Raw genomic sequence first — 25,725 nt, 5'->3', positions numbered from 1 at the left:
TACTTAGGCTGTATGTGCTCTTAGGTATGTATATTACACATCAAAGAAGTTACTATTACAAAATCAGAAGGGCTTCTGCTTTTTTGCTCCAAAATGGAAAGAGCTTGTAAGTGATCACTACTGTCCTCAAAGCAAGAAAAAAAGCTAATAAGCAAACTGAAAATTAATAATTCTTTTTATTGCCCTCAGAGAATTGAGGTCACAGGGCAAACAAATGGTCTGAGAACTGGAGAGAGAATCACAGATAACCTGAAGGAGAAGCTGCTAGAGTCAGGGACTGGTAGGAATTGATGAACTGCTGGAAACTGAGTGGGGACCAGCTTGAGAGTTAAAAACTCCTACAGGCCCCCACTTTCTTGAGTTTGACCTCTAAGAACATCACCACTTTCTCAGAATAAAGATAAGAAGAAATTCTCCTCATGCTTCTAGCAGGGGGAGGGGAAAATAACCATTTTGAAATATTTTAGATAGTCTGTTGTCCACCTGCCCTCAAGGGAAACTAATTTACCAGAGAATAACCAATGTGGAGGAAGGGAAATACCCAGCCCCCTCTAGCCCTCCTGTGTCACCTACCTGGTTGAGGGAGGAAAGGACCTGAGAAGAACTTGTGCAGGTCACAGCTCAGGGTCTCAGGCAAACTGAGAGACTAGGACCTAAAATTCTTCCCCACCCCTACACTTCCTCTATATCAACAGGATTCTTGTATAAAAACAGGGTTAGAGCTGAAAAAAGAAAAACCCGCGATCATATCAACTGATCAGAAAATTATTTAACAAAACTCAACAGCCTTTCATCATAAAAACATTAAACAACAAAATCCTTGCTAGTTATTTTGTGGATATCGACAGAATGATACTAAAGTTTGTATGGAGAGGCAAAAGACGAGAATACCCAACACAATATTGAAGGAGAACTAAATCGGGGGTCTGACAAATAATTATCCAGTCAAATCTTAGTATTTATATAACATTTCTCTCTTCGATTATGCTTGGAAAAGCTATTCCTAAACCAATATTACCAAACATATACAAGAGTATCACCAGATCACTTTTACATTTAATTACTCAGTCAGCGTTGAATATATCCTAATGTAAAATATTAAATTAATATTACTTTCCTCCTACTCACCATTATTAAATGTAGCTAACACGGTGTCTTGAGAAAACCAGCCCATTCTTGGCAGTACCAAAAGTTACTTTCCTGTATGGTATCACCAGGCTGCAGCTACCTCAGGGAACACTGCACCAGAGTCCCCGCCATGGTCCAGGGGCCGCACCAGTGACCCTACCTTGCGGCTCTGCACCCACAGGCCTGAGGTTTCGGCAGCCGCCGTTCCGGACTGCCCTTCCCTGCCTTCTAGCCTGACCTGGACCACCAGGACGCGCGCACCGCGCCCTGTTTCCCCTCCAGCGTTACCAGTCCTCGCGTGCCGCACTCCTCAGAGCGACAACTCTCGGGGTGCCCGTGCAGGGACGTCCCGGCGACCAACTCGCGCTCTAGCGAGGCTTCTGGGATGCGGGCTCCTTTTCCCACAAGCCACCGCGGCCACGGACATTCAGGTTCGAACTACATTTCCCAGAGGGCAGCGGTCACAGCGGATGTTTGGCTTCCCTTCCATTTTCGCGCGGTTCTCGCGCTGCGCACGGTGAGTTGAACCCATCTCAGGATGTAAGCGGCGCGGGGTGCGGACAGGCTGGACTCCGAGGGACAACCAAGTTAATCCGGGGTGGGGGAGGAAGTCTTTAAAGCGTGGAAGCCGGTAGTAGGGGCGGCCGGTTGTTACCGTGATCTCAGGCCTGCGGTTCAAGCACCATAGAGGAGGGTGGTGTGTGTCTATAGGGACAGGTGGGGGGGGGCGGTGGCGCGCGCGCGGCGAGATGTGCCCCCGTTACAGTGGGTACGCTTGTGGAGTGAGGGTGAGACAGGTGCGTAGCTGTGCGCGTGAGATGTGCATTTGGTTGCGTGTCTTTTACCTGTGCGGCGATTGTTGTGGCTCTGTTGTGTCATGGTCCCATGGCTCTAGGTTCCCTGCTGCTTCCTTCATCTTCTCTCCTCACAGCTACTTGAGGCTGCTACCGGGGAACGGTCGTAAGAACGAAGTTCGAGGTTGGGAACGCCTTGGAAATTCTTTACTTGGGGGCTCTGAGGGGCAGCCACGTGTCTCAGAACCATGGCGTTCCCAGAGATCTGACCGCAGGAATTTGCTGTAAACCTTGCACAGATTACACGCTGTCCCACTTCCGTCTGTTTGTGTGTGTGTGAGCAGGGCAGGGGTGGACCTAGAGAATGTTGTACAACGAAATCATTCTGTACTCCAAGGAAAACCTGGCGTCCTATGTATGACTCCCTACCTGGTCCTGCCATTCCCCCAAAGAAGGACCCTGATGAGGAGGAAAGAATTGTTATATCCAAAAAAATCAGTGTTTGGGCTAGTTTTTCTTTCATAAAATTACTGGTTTTAGGGCATGCTTTCCTTTGTCAGAAATGTCCTAATTGTGATCTGGTTTCTTCCCAGTGGATGTTGGGTACTACTGAGGTAAACCTCGTTAACATTCTCATGTTCATTTGGTTATCAATACATCCTCCTGTGTATTCTGTTATTGTAGACCAAAAAGATTCAGAGTTTTTGGTCTAGAATCTAGGACAATTTTCCTGTTTTGTTTTTTTTTAAAGATTTTATTTATTTACTTGAGACAGAGAGAATGAGAGAGAGAGAGCACATGAGAGGGAGGAGGGTGGGAGGGAGAAGCAGACTCCCTGCCGAGCAGGGAGCCCGATGCGGGACTCGATCCCGGGACTCCAGGATCATGACCTGAGCCGAAGGCAGTCGCTTAACCAACTGAGCCACCCAGGCGCCCAATTTTCCTGTTTTTGATGATGTGAAAAATTAATGTTCAGGGTTATGGAAATGTTTAATGATTAACCCATATGGTTGACTATTATGCAGCTGATAAGATTATGTTTATACAGGGGTATCTGGGTGGCTCAGTCGGTTAAGCGTCCCACTCTTGGTTTTGGCTCATTATCTGGGGGTGGTAAGATGGAGCCCCTAGTACAGCTCCCGACTCAGGGGGGAGTCAGTTTGGGATTCTTTTCTTCTCCCTCTGTCCCTCCCCCATTCATGCACATGCTCTTTCTCTCTAAAATAAATCTTTAAAAAAAAAAGATTATGTTTATAGAGTTAGACTTAAGAAGAAAATGTACACTCTATAATGTTAAGCAATATTCATATTTATCAACAGTAATACCCTGGAAAATTTTTAATTAAATATGAATCCCACTTAAGAAGGTATTACTGTGAGAAGTTTTCCAAGGAGTGCATCATAAATATTTTAACTGTTTATTGAGGAAGGGTAGTGGTGTAGCTACATTTATCAAGCATCTATTGTCTATCAAACACTCTTCTACCTTTATTACATTCTATGATGCAATCTGCAAGTGCCACTTACCTGTATTGTGTTCATTTTCAGTAGAATCTTAGTAATGAAAGTGTTGGGGAGATATAACCAAAGGATATCCAAGGACTAGGTGTAATTTGTTTCCCTTGTAATAATTGCCCATGTCATGCGTAGAGTTCAGGTTTCATAAATACAAGAATGAACAACCTGTTCCTGTTTTTTCTCTATGATTTTTTAAAAAGATTTTATTTATTTATTGAGAGAGTGCGTGCACGAGCATGAGTGAGGTAGGGGATGGACAGAGGGCAAGGGAGAGAGAATCTCAAGCAGACTCCGAACTGAGGGCAGAGCCCTACCCAGGGCTTGATCTCACGACTTGAGATCACGACCTGAGCTGAAATCAAGACTCGGTTGCTCAACTGACGGAGCTGCTCTCTGTGACATTTTAACATTAGTCATATGTTGAAATGTCTTTGAAATATTTTGAAATACCTTATATTCTGGTGATGGCATTAATGAAGGCTTGTTGTAAAACATGCAGTATCCTAAGGAACTTCTGATAAAGAAATATAAACTACTCTCATTCCCATCACCCAGAGTTATGCTATTAATATTTTTTCCATTTAGTATATATGTATTGTTTTGTTTTGAAGAGTATGATCACATTAAGTGTAAGAGTCAAACCATAAAGAAGTAAGAATCTGAGTTTGCAAAAAGAGTCCATGAGTTTTATTATTTTTTTAAAAAAAGACTTTATTTATTTATTTGACAGAGAGAGAGACAGAGCACAAGCAGGAGGAGTGGCAGGCAGAGGCAGAGGGAGAAACAGGCTCCCGGCAGAGCAGGGAGCCCAACATGGGACTCGATCCCAGGACCCTGGGATCATGACCTGAGCCAAAGGCAGTGGCTTAACCAACTGAGCCAACCAGGCGCCCAGTCCATGAGTTTTATTATATGTGCATGTGAGTGGAAGAGAGAAGTGACAATTTCTGGTTTGAAAAACTTTCCAGATACTTACATCTTTTAGATAATAGAAATAACCATTAAATTAATTACCAGGGCAGCAAGTATCAAACAGACGGTATTTCAGAGTTAGATTTTCTTTAGAGATTTTTTTTTATTTTTAAGAAATCCCCAACATGGGGCTCAAACTCACAACCCTGAGATCAAGAATTACGTGCTTGGGGTCCCTGGGTGGCTCAGTTAAGCATCGGACTATTGATTTCAGCTCAGGTCATGATCTCAGGGTCGTGAGATTGAGCTCTCTGTAGGGCTCTGCATTGAGCATGGAGTCTGCTTGGGATTTGCTCTCTCTCTCTCTTCACCCCTCCTCCTGTTCCTGCTCTCTCTTCTCTCTCCTCTGTCTCTCTAAAAAAAAAAAAAAGTCCCATTCTCTACCAACTGAGCCAGCCAGGCACCCCCAGGGTTAAATTTTTAAAAAGAGATTTAAGATTGGTTTTACAAAATTTTGCAATAATAACTGATTTTTTAGGTGTCTTCCAAAAAACATTTCCAAGTATGGATTGTACTAAGAGAAAAGAACTAATAATTTTACTTATTCACATTTCTTTCACAGATTAAAGGTATTGAGCTTCTCATTAATGTTCTCGCTTTATGAGACACCTGATCAGATCAGATTCATTGAGCAAATTATGATTCAAAAAAGTGTCTTTTTTTGCTGCTGCAGTTAGGGGAAAGGCAAATTTCTTTCCTAGATAGTCTTAATATTTTATTCAGAAGAAATGCATTCTTGGGGTGCCTGGGTGGCTCAGTTGGTTGGGCGACTGCCTTTGGCTCAGGTCATGATCCCAGAGTCCTGGGATTGAGTCCCGTGTCGGGCTCCCAGCTCAGCGGGGAGTCTGCTTCCCTCTCTGACACTCTCGCCTCTCATGCTCTCTCTCACTCTCTCTCTCAAATAAATAAATAAAATCTTTTAAAAAAAATGCATTCTCAAGCCAAGATCCTCAATTTTTTTGTGCGTGTTATAAGAGTAGAGCTGAGAAGCACAACTTTACTCTAGAAAGGAGATTTTAGAATTGCTTCTTTTGTAGTAATCAATTAGAGAACATCAAATGTTCTTCAGTAAAATAGCTAACATTAATATAGTATTATAGCATACTCTTAAGTTTTTATAGAGATTATCTTTCTCTAAAATATTAATATTTAGTAAGTGAACTTCATACTCTGGATTTTACTGATGAAAAACCAAGGTAATCAAATCTCAGGGACTCTAAGAACATTTCCACATTTAGAAAATCTGAATACAGATTTCGTCTTAAATTCAACAGAATGCCTGGGCGCCTGGGTAGCTCAGCCATTAAGGTCTGCCTTCAACCCAGGTCATGATCCCAGGGTCCTGGGATCGAGCCCCACATCGGGCTCCCTGCTCAGTGGGATTCCTGCTTCTCCCTCTCCCACTCCCCCTGTTTGTGTTCCCTCTCTCGCTGTCTCTCTTTCTGTCCAAATAAATAAATAAAATCTTAAAAAAAAAATTCAACAGGATGCCATTCCTACATTATGTATACTTATTAGCCTGGACCAGTATCATGATTAATAATGGTCTATATGCCATCATATAGTAGAACTGAATTAATTAACCTGTTACCTACTGGTAGATTTTTGTGTAGATATTTAATTAATATAAATTCCTAGGAGTAGAATTTGGGATAAAACAATCAGACTCTTACTAAGTGCTTATGATATGCCTAATCATGCAATCTTAGTATTTGGGTTGATAAAAAAGACTCAAATGACATGGTTGTTACTTTTTTTTTTTTTTAAGATTTTATTTATTTATTTGACAGAGACACAGCGAGAGAGGGAACACAAGCAGGGGGAGTGGGAGAGGGAGAAGCAGGCTTCCTGCCGAGCAGGGAGCCCGAAGCGGGGCTCGATCCCAGGAGCCTGAGATCATGACCTGAGCCGAAGGCAGACGCTTAACGACTGAGCCACCCAGGCGCCCCGACATGGTTGTTACTTTTATGTTTCTTTTAGTAAGTAAGGTAAACACTGAATGGGAATAAATGCATCAGAGGCCGCTAGGGAGATTCAGATAATGCGACTTGTGATTTTATAAGGGAGTGATGTTATTCTGACAGTAGCTACCACTGTCACCTTACTGTCAAATTATGCTGACCTAAAAAAGCACTGTGATGGTAAGGAATTTATGTATAAATTTTTACCTTTTTTTTTTTTTAAAGATTTTATTTATTTATTTGAGAGAGAGAATGAGAGACAGAGAGCATGAGAGGGAGAAGGGTCAGAGGGAGAAGCAGACTCCCCGCCAAGCAGGGAGCCCGATGCGGGACTTGATCCAGGGACTCCAGGATCACGACCTGAGCCGAAGGCAGTCGCTTAACCAACTGAGCCACCTAGGCGCCCCAAATTTTTACCTTTTTTATTAATATAATTCTTTACTATAAAATATATCTTTTTAAAGTATATAATTTAGTACTTTTTAATATAGTCACAGGGTTGTATAACCAGTACCACTATTAATGCACCACTATTAATTATGTGTAAGTACTGCATTTGTTTTTTTACGTGGTAAATTATACATAACAAAATTTCACAGTTTAACCTTTTTTTAGAGGGGGGAATGGGGAGAGAGAATCTTAAGCAGGCTCCACGCCCAGTGGAGCCTGATGTGGGGCTTCATCTCACAACCCTGAGATTGTGACCTGAGCTGAAATCAAGAGTCAGACACTTAGCCAACTGAGCCACCCAGGTGCCCCAACATTTAATCATTTTTAAGTGTACAGTTAACTAGCATTAAGTATATTCACATTGTTCTGCAACCATCACCACCAGTCATCTTCAGAACTTCTTCATCTTCCCCAACTGAAACTCTACCCATTAAACACTTGTCATCCCCCTTCTACCCTCCACCCCAGTCCCTGGCATCCACTTTCTGTCTCTATGGATTTGATTATTCTAAGAATCTCATGTAAGAGGAATCATACAATATTTGTCCTTTTGTGACTAGCTTATTTCACTTAGCATGATGTCTTCAAGATTCATCTACGTTGTTGGGGTGCCTGGGTGGCTCAGATGGTTAAGCGTCTGCCTTCAGCTCAGGTCATGATCCCAGGGTCCTGGGATCGAGCCCCACATCGGGCTCCTGGCTTAGCAGGGAGTCTGCTTCTCCCTCTCCCTCTGCCTCTCCCACTGCTCATGCTCTCTCTCTCTCTGTATCTCTGTGTCTCAAATGAATAAATAAAATCTTTAGGAAAAAAAAAAAGATTCATCCACGTTGTAACTTGTATAAAATAACCCTGATTTTTGTGGCTGCATAATATTCCCTTGCGTGCATATACCACATTTTATTTATCCGTTTATGGACATTTGGGTTTCTTCCACTTTTTGTCTGTTATAAATACAAACACTTGTATACAAGTTGTTTTGGATTTTTTTTTTTTTTTTTTGAGTGAAGGTGTATTTTCTATCCTTGGGTATATATGTAGGGGTGGAGTTGCTGGATCACATGGTAACTCCTACATTACCTGTTTTATTCTCATGATGTTGATGTAAGTGAAACTAATAGAATAATTCAGCAGCTTTCTGGAGGATGTGACTAACAGGGTGGGAAATAGCTCTGTGAAGAAAACTCAACATCAATATACGTAAGACTATTCTCCGAGACTTTACCCATCTTTTAGGCAGTAATCCAGTGGTGAGCATACATAAAAATCAGAGAGTGTTGTATTACTGGTAGCTGAAGAAAACAAGAACAATTTAGCAAAACAATCCAAATTTAATGTACTTCTCCAAGACCAAGTAAATACTGTTTAAAAGAATGAACTTTGCACATTTTGGAAAACAACTTCCACTTAAAACATAACAAAGGTTCATATGCATATACATTTTAATTTAAGATATGGCCATTGAATCAGTAACTTCATATACTGAAATTCTCATCAAGATCAAAAGAAAAATATGTGCCATATATACAGAGAAATATTATACAGCCATTCAAAAGAAGATTTTGCCATTTGCAACAACATGGGTGGATGTTACCCTAAATGAAATAAGTTAGAGAAAGACAAGTAGCAATACTGTATGATCACACTTATATGAGGAATCTAATCCTCCACCCCCTCAAAAAAAAAAAACAAAACCTGAACTCAGATACAGAGAAAAGATTGGTGGTTGCCAGAGGTGGGGGGTGGGTGAAATGCATGAAGGTGGGCAAAAAGTTCAAGCTTTCAGGTTTTTGTTGTTGTTGTTGTTGTTTTAAAGATTTTATTTATTTATTTGAGAGAGAGAGAGCATGAGGGGGGGGAGGGTCAGAGGGAGAAGCAAGCAGACTCCCTGCTGAGCAGGGAGCCCGATGTGGGACTTGATCCCGGGACTCCAGGATCATGACCTGAGCCGAAGGCAGTCGCTTAACCAACTGAGCCACCCAGGCGCCCTCAAGCTTTCAGTTTTAAATGAGTCATGGGTATGTAATGCCCAGCATGGTGACTATAGTTAATAATACTGTTATAATAATAATACTGTATTGTATATTTGAAAATTGCTAAGAAAGTAGATCTTCAGAGTTCTCATCACAAGAAAAAAATGTAACTATGTATGATGATGGATATTAACTAAACTGTGGTGATCATTTTGCAATATATACAAATACCGAATCATGCTATATACCTGAAACTAATATAATGTTGTATGTCAATTATATCTCAAAGAAATATGTAAGTTTTGGGCGCCTGGGTGGCTCAGTTGGTTAAGCGACTGCCTTCGGCTCAGGTCATGATCCTGGAATCCCAGGATCGAGTCCCGCATCGGGCTCCCTGCTCGGCAGGGAGTCTGCTTCTCCCTCTGCCCTCTTCCCTCTCGTGCTCTCTGTCTCTCATTCTCTCTCTCTCAAATAAATAAATAAATAAAATCTTAAAAAAAAAAAGAAATATGTAAGTTTTAGGGTCAAGTCTAATGCAACAGTATATTATCTCTAAAAACTGGTTATTGAGGCATGACCTTCTTGAGATTGCTTTAGGTATTTTCCATCAGCTTTGTTTTCTAAGTATCTAGTTACTTGATCCCTGGTGAAATTTTGAGATTTTATGACTCAGATTGCATAACAATATTCTGGAACACATACACACACACACACACACACACAAATACACTTTGGCTAAGATTAGCCATGTGAGCTTCACCTTTCTTCATTCATCAGTACAATGAAATGCCTATGTCAAAGGAAATCTTCTCTTCAAATGTCTATGTAAAGAAACCTGTCTCTTGTGTGTAGGCAATTATTATTACTTTCCAAGAAAAAAAAATCAAGAGAAAAAGAAAAGCACTGTATGAGTGTATAGCTTTCTGGACTTTTTCTGTCTACTGGAGCCTGATGATTTGTCAGCCTTTCAATATTGAGATATGCATATATTTTACAAATAGTATGGTGTAGCTATGGTTTCATAATCTGATTTTTCTGACAGTATTTCTGGAGTATTTTCCATGTCTTCATTATTTTCCCTTCACATTTTGTATGTAATGTATTCAGCAGTCAGTTTTTCTGGAATCAGAATGTTGAACCCTGCCTGACCAATTCTATGGCTTTTCTAACCTGTACACCCTTTCTTTTCTTTTCTTTTTTAAACGACTTATCATTTGAGAGAGAGTAGGGGGAGGGGCAGGGGGAGAAGGAGACAAGCAAGACTCCCCACTGAGCAGGGAGCCGGCTGCGAGGCTCCATCCCAGGACCCTGAGATCATGACCTGAGCTGAAATCAAGAGCCTGACACCCAACTGACTGAGCCACGCAGGTGCCCCTAATCTGTACACCCTTTCTAACCTGTTCATCCTCACTGATCCCAAAGCCAGGAAGTAAGGTGTGGTTTGGCTGATGTAGGTCCTTTTCAATCCTGAAAGCTGTGAATGAAGGGAGGAGAATGGGTTCAGGGCAGGACTGAGCAGCCCAGTCTCAGGTGCTGAACAGCTTCCCCAAAATGGAGGACTGGCCAGAAAGCTGTCTGCTGAAGTATCTGCATTTCTGGGGATTAGGGGAAGAGTTTCAATTTATCTAAAATCCTTCTTTTGTAATTGGGTGTGTTTGTATGGTGGGAGGTATTAAGTAAAATGGAATGGAGAAGCAAAACATTTAATTTCTTATATAGTAACACTAAAGCATGCTTGCTCTCACAGGGTCTCTTTTTCCTTCCCAGTTCTGGATTCTCTTGTTTTTCTCCAGTAGAGAAACCCCAAGGAAGACTGATCAGTTTTTGCAGATATCAAACCATGACATATGTAAGTTGGTGTTCCCTTCTTGTTGAAATAAATGTTTTCATTACATTTCATTTCATTCTTGTGATATAAATGTTTTCATTAATTATCCTGGAAACTTACTACCAGGAAACACCCCAATCAATTATTGGTTCCCTATACCAGTGAACAATCGTTGCAGATAACCTCGTGTTCTCCTTCTGTGACCTAGGCTCTTCCAATCTGTGTTTATGTATATACTGGCTAGAATATGCATTATCTCTTATGTGCCCAACTTACTTTAAGAGCAGTGATGAAAGAATGAAAAAATAAAGTCTTGTAAAGAAATCATTTGAGCTTCCCATGTCAGGGTTATAGCTGATGAATTAGAGATGAGGATCCCATTTGGCCAAACATGGAAAGATTCTGACATTGTCATAGACAGGAGTTTTCTAGGTACAGGTGACAAAGCCTGGTAATAAATGGTCTCTGTCTTAGTGTGGATTGAGATTAATGCTTTGTGAGGCTTTTAAAATTGAATAGACATGTGATTTAGAACTTGCAAATATATGGATCATGGGTTTTAGTAAGGAATTTCTTTTTTTAAATATAATACTGTTTGTTTGTTTTTTTTTTTACTTTTAAGATTTTATTTATTTGAGAGAAAGAGAGAGCTCAAGTGGGTGGGGGGTAGGGAGGGGTAGAGGGAAAGAGAGAGGGAGAAGCGACTCCCTGCTGAGCAGAGAGCCTGACTTGGGACTCCATCCCAGGACCCTGAGATCATGACCTGAGCCGAAATCCAGAGTCAGATGCTTAACACACTGAGCCACCCAGGCACCCTATATTTGATTTTTTTTTTAAAAGATTATTTATTTATTTATTTGAGACAGAGAGAATGAGAGAGAGAGAGCACATGAGAGGGGGGAGGGTCAGAGGGAGAAGCAGGCTCCTTGCTGAGCAGGGAGCCCAATGCGGGACTCGATCCAGGGACTCCAGGATCATGACCTGAGCCGAAGGCAGTCGCTTAACCAACTGAGCCACCCAGGCGCCCCCTATATTTGATTTTTTAAATTGAGATATAATTGACGTATAACATTACAAATGGTTCCCCACTTAATTTTTCAACTTTATGATGGCATGAAAGCAATCATTCTGTTTTTCAATTTCAGCATAGTATTCAATAAATTACATGAGATATTCAACACTTTATTATAATGTAGGCTTTGTGTTAGATAATTTTGCCCAAATGTAGGCTAATGTAAGTGTCCAGAGTATGATTAAGTTAGGCTAAGCTAACAGCAATGTTCAGTAGGTTAGGTGTATTAAATGCATTTTTGATTTATGAGATTTTCAGCTTATGATGGGTTTATCAGGATATAACGCCATCATAAGTCAAGGAACATCTGTATATTAGTTTCAGGTATACAGCATAATGATTTATTTGTATACATTGTGAAATGATCACTACAGTAAGTCTGGTTAACATCCACCACTGTACATAGGTACAAGTGGATTCATTGTGAAATGTGTATTTATCCATGAAACCATCACTACAACCCAAATAATGAACAGATCCATCACCCCCAAAAGCTTCGGTAATCCTTCCCTCCCAACCCCCCCCGTCCCCTCCCACTGTGCTTCCAGGCAGTTACTGATCTGCTGTCTGTTAACATAAATTAGTTTACCCTTTCTAGATTTGCATACAGATAGAATCCAACAGTATATGGTCTGTCTTGTTTCTTGTATTCAGCATAATTATTTTGAGATTCATCCATGTTGTTGCATATATCAGTTCAATCCAAAATATAGTTGAATAGTATTCCATTATATGGATATATCATAATGTAGTCATCCTTTCTCCTGTTGACATTTTGGTTGTTCCAGTTTGCATTATTATAATTAAAGCTGCTAAGAACATTCCTGTGAAAGTCTTTGGGTGGGTCTAAGTTTTTATTTCTCTTAGGTAAATGCCAGAAAATCAAACTTCAGGTGAGTTTCCGTGTTCACAAAACTTTTATTTGGACATGAGAACATTTGATTTTCTTTGCCTGAAGTATATACTAGGTAGAGACCGTCTTTACACCTTCCATCCCCAGTTAATGGGTAGAAGTCATTGAGATAAATCCTTCACGTGGCTCTGATTTTCTCTGTCTTCTCCAGGTAATGGTCATATATTCAATTGGCAAATCATTTGAATTATACAGTTGGTCTTTATTTATTTTATTTTTATTTTTTATTTATGAGAGAGAGAGAGAGAGCACAAGAGTGGGGTGAGGGGCAGAGGGAGAAGCAGACTCCCCACTGAGCAGGGAGTCCGATGCAGAGCTCGATCCCAGAACTCCGGGATCATGACCTGAGCCGAAGGCAGACACTTCACTGGCTGAGCCAACCAGGTACCCCAGTTGGTCTTTATTTTAGATGGTGATTAAGCAAAGCAGCGTGGGTTTATGTGGAATTACATACCACATATTTCTGATATTCTGCAGAGGCCTAACAGTCAACAAATGACAAAGGCATCTGCTTTGTGAAGCTTTTGGAAGTGGGACTGTAACTGGGTATTTGAGGATAGAGATCCGTGTCAACAAGGGGAGGAATATGTTCAGGTGATCTCTAAGTTATGACCAGTAGTACTAGTCCGGTGTTATTTTTGGCCTGGCAGCCTGAGTTTTTTTCAGGTATATCATTGGGTGAATTGTGAGAGGCAGTGTGGTGTGATATTGAAGAGGATGGGCCCGGATATCCGATATTTGGTTTGAATCTTGGCTCTGCCACTTCCTAGCTGTATGAGCTTGGTGTATTCACACAGCCTCTGTGTTCCACAGTGCTCAGATGTACATTATAATAGTACATATTTCATAGGGATATAACAAGGATAAAAATGTAAAGCTCATGACAACAGAGCCTGGAACATAGGATTGTTCAATAAATATTAACTGTTGTGATTCTAGGTGATTCCCCTTCAGGGTCCAATAGTAATAATGGAAATACGAAGGTAATTGATGGTTATTTGCAAGGTAAGAAAATTATCCACAGGCTCAACTGGTTAAAAACAGGGGTTCTTAATCTTCCGTTCTTTGATTGCTCTTGTGAGCTTCCAGGGGCCCATAGATCATTTGAAACAGTATGCAGAAGTGTGTATTTACTGATTATCAAAGGTGACTATGACCAAAAATACTCAGAAATGTTGGTTTGGAAACAAAATGGTAATAATGGATACAATCTTGTATAAAGTGTTCAAGATTACAGAAATAGTTGAGTAAATCCCACCACATACTACATACATACATGAGATAAAATAACATGCAGCTAGTGAAATTATGCTTACAAAGATTCTTCATGGGGCACCTGGGTGGCTCTTGGTTAAGCATCCGACTCTTGGTTTCAGCTCAGATCATGATCTCAGGGTCGTGGGATGGAGCTCCATGTCAGGCTCCGCACTCACTGGGGAGTCTGCTTGAGATTCTTTCTCTCTCCCCCTCCTTCTGCTCTTCCTCCCAACATACTCACATGTGCTCTCTCTCTCAAATAAATAAATCTTTAAAAGATTCTTCATAAGAAGGAAAAATACATAATGTAATGTGAAGCAATATTCACAAATATGAGAAGTATTATTCAAAAGCACTTTAAAATTAGATATGAATCTCATTTAATACTATAGGGTTATGTAAAATATTTTACAAGGTTTGTATCCAAAATGGTATTTTAATTACATATGTGTAAAGGAGACATCTATATCTACATTTATTGAGAATCTACTGTATAAAAACTGTTTTCTGTCTGCTTTTTACACATGTATTCAATCTGCTAATTCCACTTACCTGAATTATGTTCATTCACAGAAAAATCTTGATAATGAAACTTTTTTTTTATTATATTCAGTTAGCCACTGTATAGTACATCATTAGTTTTTGATGTAGTGTTCAGTGACTCATTATTTATGTATAACATCCAGTGCTGATCACAACACGTGCCCTCCTTAATACCCATCACCCTGTTACCCTCTCCCACCACCCTCTCCTCTGAAACCCTCAGTTTGTTTCTTGGGGTCCATAGTCTCTCATGGTTCATCTCCCTCCCTGATTTCTACCCCTTCAGATTTCCCTCACTTCCCCTTTGGTCCTCCGTGCTATTGCTTATGTCCCACATATGAGTGAAACCATAGGATAATTGTCTTTCTCTGCTTGACTTACTTCACTTAGCATAATCCCCTCCAGTTCCATCCATGTTGATGCAGATGGTGGGTATTCATCCTTTCTGATGGCTGAATAATATTCCATTGTTTATATGGACCATTATATATATATAATCTTCTTTATCCATTCGTCTGTTGAAGGGCATGTTGGCTCCTTCCACAGTTTGGCTATTGTGGACATTGCTGCTATGAACATTGGGGTGGATTTGGCCCTTCTTTACACTACATCTGTATCTTTAGGGTAAATACCTACTAGTGCAATTGCTGGGTCGTAGGGTAGCTCTATTTTTAACATCTTGAGGAACCTCCATACTGTTTTCCAGAGTGACTGTGCCAGCTTGCATACCCACTTTTGAATTATACTGATGATATTACTCAAGGATTGTCCAAGAAATGGTAGGTGAAATTTATTTCAACAACATTGTCCTTTCAATTCAGAGTTAGAGTTTACAGTTTATGAGTGGAAAGATCTCCCTATAATTTTACTTTAAAAAATATTTTGTGTAATATTGGTGCCATATTTCCAGGTAGGAATTATATCTGACCATTGCAGGAAAATCTAGTAACCTAAAGAATTAATGAACAAGAAAGATAAAATTATCCATAGTCTCTTCCTCCCTGCCCCCCCCACTGCCATTAATCACCAATTATATTTTGATATAGATTTTTCCAGTTTTTATCTGTAAGCATATATTTTTGGTCTTGATTCTGTAATATAAAATAACCGTATTTGATCACATAAGGTGACAAAAGAATTTCCAACTCTTAATTTGTAAAAGAAATCCCGCGTTTCATTATTGTCTCTATGCATGTAAAGAGAAGGCCCTTAATCCCCTTACTCGAAAAACCTTTCTGAGTATTTTCACCTCTTAGGAACATAGATTTGTCAGTTAAAATCAATTACCAGAAAATGATAACATTTCTGCTAACATAGCATTTTTTCTAAAGATTTTATTTATTTATAAGAGAGAGAGAGAGAGCACAAGCAAGGGGAGCTGCAGGCAGAGGGAGAGGGAGAAGTGGGGAGAATAGACTCCCCACTGAATGTGGGATTAGATCCCAGGACCCTGGGATCATGACCTGAGCCAAAGGCAGGCACTTAACTGACTGAGGAACCTAGGCACCCCAACATAGCATTTTAAAATCAATTTTTTAGGGGCACCTGGGTGGCTCTTAGTTTTGGCTCAGTTCTTGATATCAGGGTCATGAGATTGAGCCCTGCATCAGGCTCTGCGCTCAGCTTAGAGTCGGCTTGAGATTTCCTCTTCCTCTCCGTCTGACCCTCCTGCTCGTGCTCTCTCTCTCTCTCTTTCAAATAAATAAATCTTTGAAAAAAAATAAAATCGATTTTTAAAAATTAGATTAAATGTCATTTCAGAGAATATAGAAAAGATCTGATGTCTGGGTTATTCCAAGTATCTGTTGTATAAACATTTCCAATGATAGATTTATGTAAACAGAAACATGGAATAGGTAGTAAAAGTTACGAATAATCAGATAAATCTCCACCTTGTTCCAAAAAACAGTATTTAGACACTCACTAAATTCTTAATTTGGTACCTGATCATCAGATTCTCTGAACTCCTCTAGGATGTTGAAATGATTTTTCTGAACTGCCTAGGGCAGGGGATGGGCATATTTTCTCCTAAAGTGTTGGAGAATCTTTTTTGTTAATATTTGTTTATTGAGGAGAATTACATGCTTAAAGCCAGGCTTTGACATTTTTAAATTAGCGTTATAAGAATGTAGGCCTAAGGAACTTAAATTTTATTGTAAGAAAAATGAATTAGCAGAATTGTGTTTCTTTTAAAACAGTAAATTAAGGAACTTGGAAGGTTCTCCACTTTATTTTTTTTAAGGTTTTATTTATTTATTTTAGAGAAAGAGAGAGAAGACAAGAAGGGGGAGGGTCAGAGGGAGAAGCAGACTCCCTGCTGAGCAGGGCTTGATCCTGGGACTCCAGGATCATGATCTGAGCCAAAAGCAGACAGATGCTTAACTCACTGAGCCACCTAGGTGCCCTGAAGTTTCTCCACTTTAAATAATAATAAATAACTTAAGCAATTATTTTATTAAGTATTTTATATAGATTACTTAATCTTCAGACTATTTTATATGCTATTTGATATTCTTTCCCAGTTTACCAATGAGACTTCAAGGGACTGGCATGTTCGTAAACATCAGAGTTTCAATCTGAAATTCATGTCCTAAAGGTCTGACAACAGTCTGTATTCATTATAGCAAGAGACCACCTCCCAAATATTGATTATTTTTAAAAGCTACCTGCCTCACTCAGTAATTCATCACAAGTATCTTTTCTTCACTTGTTTGTGTGAACCAATATCATAATTATTAATAATAGCATAGTATGCCAGAATGTATTACAACATAATTCTGTTTTTTTAAAGATTGATTGATTGATTTGAGAGAGAGAGCACCGGTGGTGGGGGGGAATGCAGAGGGAGAGGGAGAGAAATCTCAAAGAGACTCCTCACTGAATGCAGAGCCCATCTCTGGGGCTCAAGGCAGGGCTCGATCTCACAACCCTGAGATCATGACCTGAGTGGAAATCAAGAGTCTGCTGCTTAACAGACTGAGCCACCCAGGTGCCCCCAACATAATTCTTTTAACATGTTGCCTACTGTTAACATGTTTTCAGTTTTTTGTTATAGAAAAATTCTCTGAAAAATATTATGCATATAACTTTTATACCTCTTTTTATTTCCTTAATTTTTAATAGTGGACTTTCATATAAGAAATTAGACATTTTGGGGCGCCTGAGTGGCTCAGTCGGTTAAGCGTCTGCTTTCAGCTCAGGTCATGATCCCCAGAGTCCTGGGATCGAGCCCCGCATCAGGCTCCCTGCTCAGCGGGGAGTCTGCTTCTCCCTCTCCCTCTGCCTGCCGCTCTGCCTACTTGTGCTCTCTATCTCTCTGTCAAATAAATAAATAAAATCTTAAAAAAAAAAAAAGAAATTAGACATTTTAAGGGCCTACAATATTGTCTGACCCTGTGATACTAGCATTTGAGTTGATTAAATGACTATACATATGTAGCCCTTCCTTCCCCCCCTCCCTTTTTCTTTTAAAGAGAGCAAATGTACTGAATGGAGTTGGGGGAGGTGTGCGTAGGAAGAAAGAATCTTAAGCAGGCTCCACACTCAGCACAGAGCCTGTGACACAGGGCTCAGTCTCACGACCTGGAGATCATGACCTGAGCTGAAATCTAGAGTCAGACGCTTAACCTAATAAGCCACCTGGGTGCCCCTTTAGATGTTACATTTAAATGCCAATAATCCAGCGGCATATAAACTACGATTAAGAATAAGTATAGATCAGTGTATAGTAAAGACCACTAAAGAGAGTTAGATGACCTACCTTGGGAATTCATGGGAAAGTGACATTGGTTGGATTCTGGCCATTACTGTAAAGTATGAACAAATTATACTGAGCCCATGGAATCTCTCTGGAGATAAGTGGGATTTATTGTGTAAACTTTTGCCTTCTAATTTCTTCCCTCAACTGATGTTTAGATGCAAAATGAGACTAATAGGATAAGTTGATCGGGCAGTTGTCTGGAAGACATTGTGGCTAAATGTCAAGAAAAAAACCTCCTTGGGGTCAAGAAGACTTTAGAGTACTCAGCTTTTTTCCAAGCTCAAGAAGAAGGTGTTTTAAAATTAAATGAAATCTCGGGTCGCCTGGGTGGCTCAGTTGGTTAAGCGTCTGCCTTTGGCTCAGGTCATAATCCCAGGGTCCTGGGATTGAGCCCCACATTGGGCTCTCTGCTCAGCGGAGAGCCTGCTTCTTCCTCCCACTCTGTCTACTGCTCTGCCTATTGCGCTCTTTCTCTGTCAAATAAATAAATAAAATCTTTAAAAATTTTAATTTAATTTAAATTAAATGAAGTCTGTACTTTTTGGAGAATAGCTTCTTCTAACACATACATTTGTGTATATATATATATTTTAAGTTAATGTATGGCCACTGTTAAAATAATTATGAAGTATATTTAAAACAAAAAGAAAACCAAGATTACGCCTATAAAAAAAGGGATGGTAACATAGGATTGTGTAATGTAATAAAATGGATAAATTACCAAACCTTTCCATCAGTTGATATCCTATTCCCTGTCCCCCAATGTCTGTCTCTTTTTTAATGATCTAATCATGTTGTACTCCTATTTTTTATCTTATTTTTCTATTGGTGTAATATCGTCCATGTCCTTAAATATATTTTCCTTTTTAGCATTTAATGGCTGCTTTATATTCTGTTGCCTGAATATTTAGTATTTAAGTAGTCAGCTTGGCTGGACTCAAAACACAGAATGTAGGCCTAAGCAATTCCTTCTTTGTGTTCATTTCCCATATATTGACCAACTTCAATGGACCATGAGGCCATAAAAGCACCTCTGGTTTGGATGGTGAGGCCTCTTTCAGCCTTGGAAGGTGGGAGTGAAGGCAGGTGGATCCACTCATGGAAAGACTGAGCAGCCCAATCTCAGGACTAGATCAGGCTTCCCAACATGGGAGCTTGTCCAGATCTCCTGCTCCTGTGTTTGGATCTGGCTTCACTGCGAGAAGTGACTTATTCTACAACGACCTTTGTGTAGTCTGGTGTCCTGGGACTTGGGAGAGACCTTAGATCCATCTTCTATTTTTCCCTAAATTGTGTGTGCAATAGTGGGGGCTAATTTTAGAAGAATGGAGGAACAAAAAGATTTTGTTAAATTAAGTCATATTGGGAACACTAAAACTTTTTTTCTTCTCTCAGCTCTGGATTCTCTGGAATTTGAATTGTTTTCAATGGAGGAACACCAAGGAGCACTGATCAGGTCTTATATTTCTAAAACCATGACCTGTGTAAGTTGGTTATTCCTATCTTCTTGCAATATTATGATTTTAGTCTATGTGGGTTTTTTGATTAATTAACCCAAAGCTTCCTACTTAAGAGGGCCTCTTTCAGTTATCTGCTCTACAGTTTGTTCTAAAATAAAAAAAAGTGATAGAAAATAGCTCAGTTTCCTCCTAATGAGTGTTTGTTATCCAGTTTTTTATTTATCATCCAATTTACTCAATCCACTTCTATGCTTAGTCTTCAATCAAAGGCTATGATAGAGCAGTAAAGGAGTGAAGTCCCATGAAGGAAATATTTGAGTTTCCTTTATAGGTCTCTGGTTTGATGAGTTAGAGGTGTTGGTCCCATTTAATTACCACAGGTAGACTTTCAAATTCTCCACAGACCTGAATTTTCTAGGCAGATGAGATGGATATTGGTATCAGTTGGTCTTAGTCTTAGTATATGATGGTATCTCATGTTCTTGAGCATTGTAGAATGATTGGAAACATTTGGGTCATGCATCTTTCTAAGGAATTATTGAGAGACAAATATATCTATTTTGTGGTTGAATGTGATCTGATGAATTTGGGTGACATCTATTTGATTATGGCTCCCATCCTTCATCAGTATACAGTTAGAAACAAAAATTTGAGTAACTGATGAAAGATGACAATGAATGAGAATTTGTCCTAAGGAGTGTAAATGTGTTAATTTCTAGAATTGATGAAGACCTTTGAAATTTTGTCCAACCAGGTATATAAATGTCAGGAATGGATTAAGTCTGAGATATCTATAATAAAATGGATTGTGACATCCAGAATTTATTTGTCAAAACAAAGAAAAATGTTTATGATGTGTTCTGACAAAGGATGAACTGAATGCCTATAGAAATGTCAACTTTTTTCAAAAGCTTTTACTTAATACAGAAATTTTTATATTCAATATGGGAGGCAAATCCCATCTTCGTTTACCTCTGAAGGAAAAATAATTTAGAACCTGGTGTTTTTTTGAGAATTTATACATCATGCAGCTAGCTGACTACATGACTGTGCATTATACTTTATTGAATAGGAAAAAAACTTTAATCTTATCCGTTCCCCAGTAGGTCTGAGTTTTTGTGATGGCCCACAACCTACAAAGACTTGTCTGTAGCAATAGGATTCTTCAGGAATATGTAGACATTTAGCTTTGATTTTCTAGTCCATTTGTACTATATCACTCCCTTTCTTTAATTCATTCCTGTAATCTCCTGTCTTTACCATCTTGAAAATGTTTTCCAATTTCATACTACATGGGTTTGCAGTTTCAGGAATTAGTGACATTCAGGGATGTGGCCATAGACTTCTCTCGGCAGGAGTGGGAATACCTGGACCCTATTCAGAGGGACTTGTACAGGGATGTGATGTTGGAGAACTATAGAAACTTGGTCTCATTGGGTAAGTTCATTTGCCACGAGAAATTTAGAATGTGCTCTGTGGTATGTTGACTTTCAACACAGGGAATTTCAAAGCTGTCTTTCAAGATGTAAGCTGAATTTCTTTTTCTTGTTCCCAGAGGGAGGCTTGAGGTCTGTCAGTTTGTGAGTGCCTCTGCCACCAACCATGGTCATTTCCTCTTTTGGCGATATTCACATCTGCCTCTCACCCTTCCTGTCATTGCCTCCCTTCCTTACTTCCCATGGGGCTGGACAAAAATTCCTTATATTTATTCCATATATAGCTGTTGTCCAAGAAGCCTTGTTTCCCATTGTGTTCAGGCTGAATATTGCTGTGGATTTGCTGGGTCATCCTCTGATCCACCTGCAGGGCAATATTTAGATGAAGATTTGTGATTGGCTGTAGCTGTGAGAAGAGCTCTAGAACTTCTGTAGTGGTGGACTGGATAAACAATATTCATTTAAAACTGAAGGGTACACATTTCATTTCCTGCAACCAATTTTATATGATTTATGGTCAAAAGTTAAAATTCATGAGCATGACATTTATAACTGAATGAATATTTTATAAGTGAATGAAGATGCTTCTTGTTTTCCTCTTAAGGAAATAAAATAATTTTAATTGGCATTCTGTCCCAATTATGATACTCTTCCTGGGAAGCAGGGGGGAGAGGAATATATATACATGCATACAAATTTAATCATCAAATAACCACGCAATAATAGTATTATCATACCGATTTTATTTGCCAACATTGGGGAGCAGTGTGTTGAAATGGTTTCCTCAAAGTCACAAGGTTGGTAAACATTAGAGGAGAAAGAATTTGTGCACACGCCCTTAGCTCCAATGAGTGTCCTCAAACATTGTTAACCTTTTCAGTCACTTTGTTCAATTTTCTCTTAAGAGGAAGAGTCTATATGAGTTTAAATTAGAATAAAATTTCATCATACCTGCCTGGTTCCTTAAATCATCTCATCCTTCTATTATCTGAAGTCTGTATCATTAACATTTAACCTTGATTTCATGGCAAATTTAAGCAAAACTAAAGATTTTGTGAGTTCTGTTTTTATTTCTGTACCATGTGGCATTTTTTTTTCTTTTAAGCAGGACATTCCATTTCTAAGCCAGATGTGGTTGACTTATTGGAGCAAGGAAAAGAGCCCTGGATGATTTTGAGGGAAGAAACACAAAGACAGTACACAGGTAAGGAGGGCAAGGAAGGCAAAGAGAAGCCATCAGGGCTGGTAGCAGCCTATGTGGTAAGGGGAAGGAGTACATCTCTGTGGTATTTGTAAAGCCCTCCAAGGTACCAAGACTTGGTGATGCCAAGAGCATGGGCTTGTGACGTGGGGAGGAAATCAAGGTCTCAACATGAGCTGTAGAAGAAACTTCAACTTTACACCATTTGCCATTCATCTTCTTTCCTGATATTTCAAACCCATTTTCAGTGACCGGGAATCTCATTTTTCATTCGTGCAATTTGTTATCTGTACATTGGATACAACTGTTCTCTATCTCCCCTTTTGCACACACACACATATATCAATGCAGTGATAGTGAACAAGACTTATAAGGTCCCTGCTCTCGTGGAATTTACATTGTACTAGAGTGAGGATAACAGTAAACAGCTAAGGGCGCCTGGGTGGCTCAGTTGGTTAGGCGACTGCCTTCGGCTCGGGTCATGATCCTGGAGTCCTGGGATCAAGTCCCGCATCGGGCTCCCTGCTCAGCGGGGGGTCTGCTCCCTCTGCCCTCTTCCCTCTCGTGCTCTCTGTCTCTCATTCTCTCTCTCTCAAATAAATAAATAAAATCTTTAAAAAAAAAAAACAGTAAACAGCTAAATAGATAAATAATATTAGGCAATGGAATGATGGAAAGTAAGCAGAAATGGGGCCATTTTAGATAAGGTAGTTGCGGATGACTTTTCTGAGGTGGTAACATTTGAGAGGGGACCTGACATAAGGGCCCAGGACATGTGTTTGTCTGGGAAGAATGTTCCAACCTAAATGAACAGCTTGGAAGGCTCAGGAGTGGCTGGGGCAGGGAGAAAGGGATGAGGAGACTGGAGGGAAGGGGGCCAGAGAGAGCTTTGTGAGTTTGAGGAGCACCATCGTAGACCAGAATAGAAGGCCTCAGGAGAGAGTAATAAGTAACGCAGCCACAACTGTTAGGAGGAATCAGCTCATATGAGGTTTTATTAGATTTGAATCATTAGGAATAATAAGTATTGGGGTGCCTGGGTGGCTCAGTCGTTAAGCGTCTGCCTTTGGCTCAGGTCATGATCCCAAGGTCCTAGGATCGAGCCCTGCGTTGGGCTCCCTGCTCAGCGGGAAGCCGGCTTCTCCCTCTCCCACCTGCCCTGCTTGTGTTCCCTCTCTCGCTGTGTCTCTCTCTGTCAAATAAATAAAATCTTTAAAAAAAAAAAAAAGGAATAATAAGTATTAGAATCAATTATGTTATCTGTTTTTAAATTTTTAATTTTAAATCATTTTTAAAAAAATGTTAGTCAAATACAGAGAGCCGCATTAAGCACATGTCTAGCTCAATGAGTTAAATGCGTTAAACACCCACGTTAGGAATTAAACCTTTTTTTCTTCTTATTCTGAAATAATTTCAAGTCACAGAAAGGTTTTAATAATAATGCAAAAACTTATTTTATACGTTTCAGCCAGTCTTTCCAAATGAGGAAAGCTTTTTAGTCCACCCTGAAGCCCTTCACATGTCCACACCCAATCACAATCTTCTCCCCCTGCTAAGTGTAACCACTCTTCTGATTTTAATGGAAATCAGTTCCTTCCCTTTTTTCTCCCTCCAATGTCTTTATATGCTTTAAAAAAAATTTTTTATTGTTATGTTAATCACCATACATTACATCATTAGTTTTTGATGTAGTGTTCCATGATTCATTGTTTATGTATAACACCCAGTGCTCCATGCAGAACGTGCCCTCTTTAATACCCATCACCAGGCTAACCCATCCTCCCACCCCCCTCCCCTCTAGAACCCTGTTTGTTTTTCAGAGTCCATTGTCTCTCATGGTTCGTCTCCCCCTCTGATTTCCCCCCTTCATTTTTCCCCTCCTGCTACCTTCTTCTTTTTTTTTTTAACATATAACGTATTATTTGTTTCAGAGGTACAGGTCTGTGATTCAACAGTCTTGCACAATTCACAGCACTCACCGTAGCACATTCCCTCCCCAATGTCTATCACCCAGCCGCCCCATCCCTCCACCCCCCCACCACTCCAGCAACCCTCAGTTTGTTTCCTGAGATTAGGAATTCCTCATATCAGTGAGGTCATATGATACATGTCTTTCTCTGATTGACGTATTTCTCTTTATATGCTTTTAAAATCTTCTTTAATCTCTTAAGTTTCCTCTTCATCTCTTTTGTTCTTAACCATTTATTTGCTGAAGGAACATCCTCCATTCTGTTTTGCTGATGCCATTTTGAGATTTACTTAAACTTGTTTTCTGACTTCTCTGTATGCTCTAAAGATTTTATTTATTTATTTGACAGAGAGAGAGACAGCAAGAGAGGGAACACAAGCAGGGGGGAGTGGGAGAGGGAGAAGCAGGCGTCCCGCGGAGCAGGGAGCCCGATTCGGGGCTCAATCCCAGGACCCTGGAATCATGACCTGAGCAGAAGGCAGTCGCTTAACGACTGAGCCACCCCGGCGCCCCTCTCTGTATCCTCTAAATAAGTAGTGGGATCAAGAAGCATAATGAGATTTAGATTATCTATATATAATGATATTATATCATATAATATATAAATATATACATAAATATTTACATATAATTTAAATATATTTACTATATAAAGTTTAAATATATAAATATATTTTAAGATTTAAATATATATTATATAATATATATTTTGGCAAGACAGCTTTCTGGACAGTCTTGTATACGTAATCTGTTTTCACTATCGAATGCTGGCTCCCTAAATATCAGACAGAACTGAGCTTATTGCTTACTGTGGTAAAGGAAAACACCACCTATAAAGAGCTTTGGTAGTATTTCAAAGGAGGAAATGCAAGGATGGATGTTACTGACAATTGGAAGTTTGGTTTCAGGCCAGTCTTTCAATGTGATTAGGATTGGGTGAAGATCAAGATACAACAGTGGAAAATTCATGGAAATTAGGTAAGAATTTTGAGGCTTGGGGGCCACCTGGGTGGCTCAGTCGGTTAAACATTTGCCTTCTGTTCAGGGTCCTGGAGTCAAGTCCCGCATTGGGTTCCTTGCTCAGTGGGGAGCGTGCTTCTCCCGCTGCTTGACACTCTCCCTGCTTATGCTATCTCTTTCTCTGTCAAATAAATAAATATTTTTTTAAAAAGAGAAATACTCTTCAATAAAAACAACAGAATGTACTGTTATACTTTTAATTTTTTACAAACCTGATAGGTGAGAAATGGTATCTCGTTGTTTCAATTTGCATTTTCTCTGTGAGTGAAAATTTTTTTCATATGTTTAAGAGCCAATTCTCTCTATTTCATGAGTATTGGGGTTGTGTATCTCCCCCATTTTTCTATCTGGCTTTTTGTCATTTGTTCCTCAATTTTTTTTTAAAGATTTTATTTATTTATTTGAGAGAGAGTGAGCAAGTGAGAGAGAGCACAAGCAGGGTGAAGGGCAGAGGGAGAAGCAGACTCCCCACT

At 39.7% G+C, this 25,725-nt stretch overlaps 1 protein-coding gene across 5 annotated transcripts in view; it reads left to right on the top strand.

The window, feature by feature from the left end:
• Positions 1-640: 640 nt before the first annotated feature.
• LOC118022795 (zinc finger protein 573) overlaps positions 641-25,725 on the top strand; it is a 68,028-nt gene continuing 42,943 nt past the window's right edge. The window contains exons 1-5 of one of the 5 annotated variants that reach the window (XM_035023607.1): positions 641-1,645; positions 10,561-10,642; positions 19,562-19,650; positions 20,931-21,063; positions 22,168-22,266. In XM_035023607.1, coding sequence (XP_034879498.1) covers positions 1,514-1,645; positions 10,561-10,642; positions 19,562-19,650; positions 20,931-21,063; positions 22,168-22,266 — 535 coding nt within the window. In that variant the 5' untranslated portion in view covers positions 641-1,513. Of the gene's footprint in view, positions 1,646-10,560; positions 10,643-19,561; positions 19,651-20,930; positions 21,064-22,167; positions 22,267-25,725 lie in introns of those variants that run through there. The other 4 variants (XM_035023602.1, XM_035023603.1, XM_035023605.1 and 1 more) reach the window with 4 other exon arrangements.

The sequence above is a fragment of the Mirounga leonina genome, unplaced genomic scaffold, assembly GCF_011800145.1.
Source record: "Mirounga leonina isolate KUSES-001 unplaced genomic scaffold, KU_Mleo_1.0 Mir_177, whole genome shotgun sequence".
Classification (NCBI taxonomy): domain Eukaryota; kingdom Metazoa; phylum Chordata; class Mammalia; order Carnivora; family Phocidae; genus Mirounga; species Mirounga leonina.
Note: the sequence above shows the minus strand (reverse complement) of the source record. Positions and strands in the feature narration are given on the sequence as shown.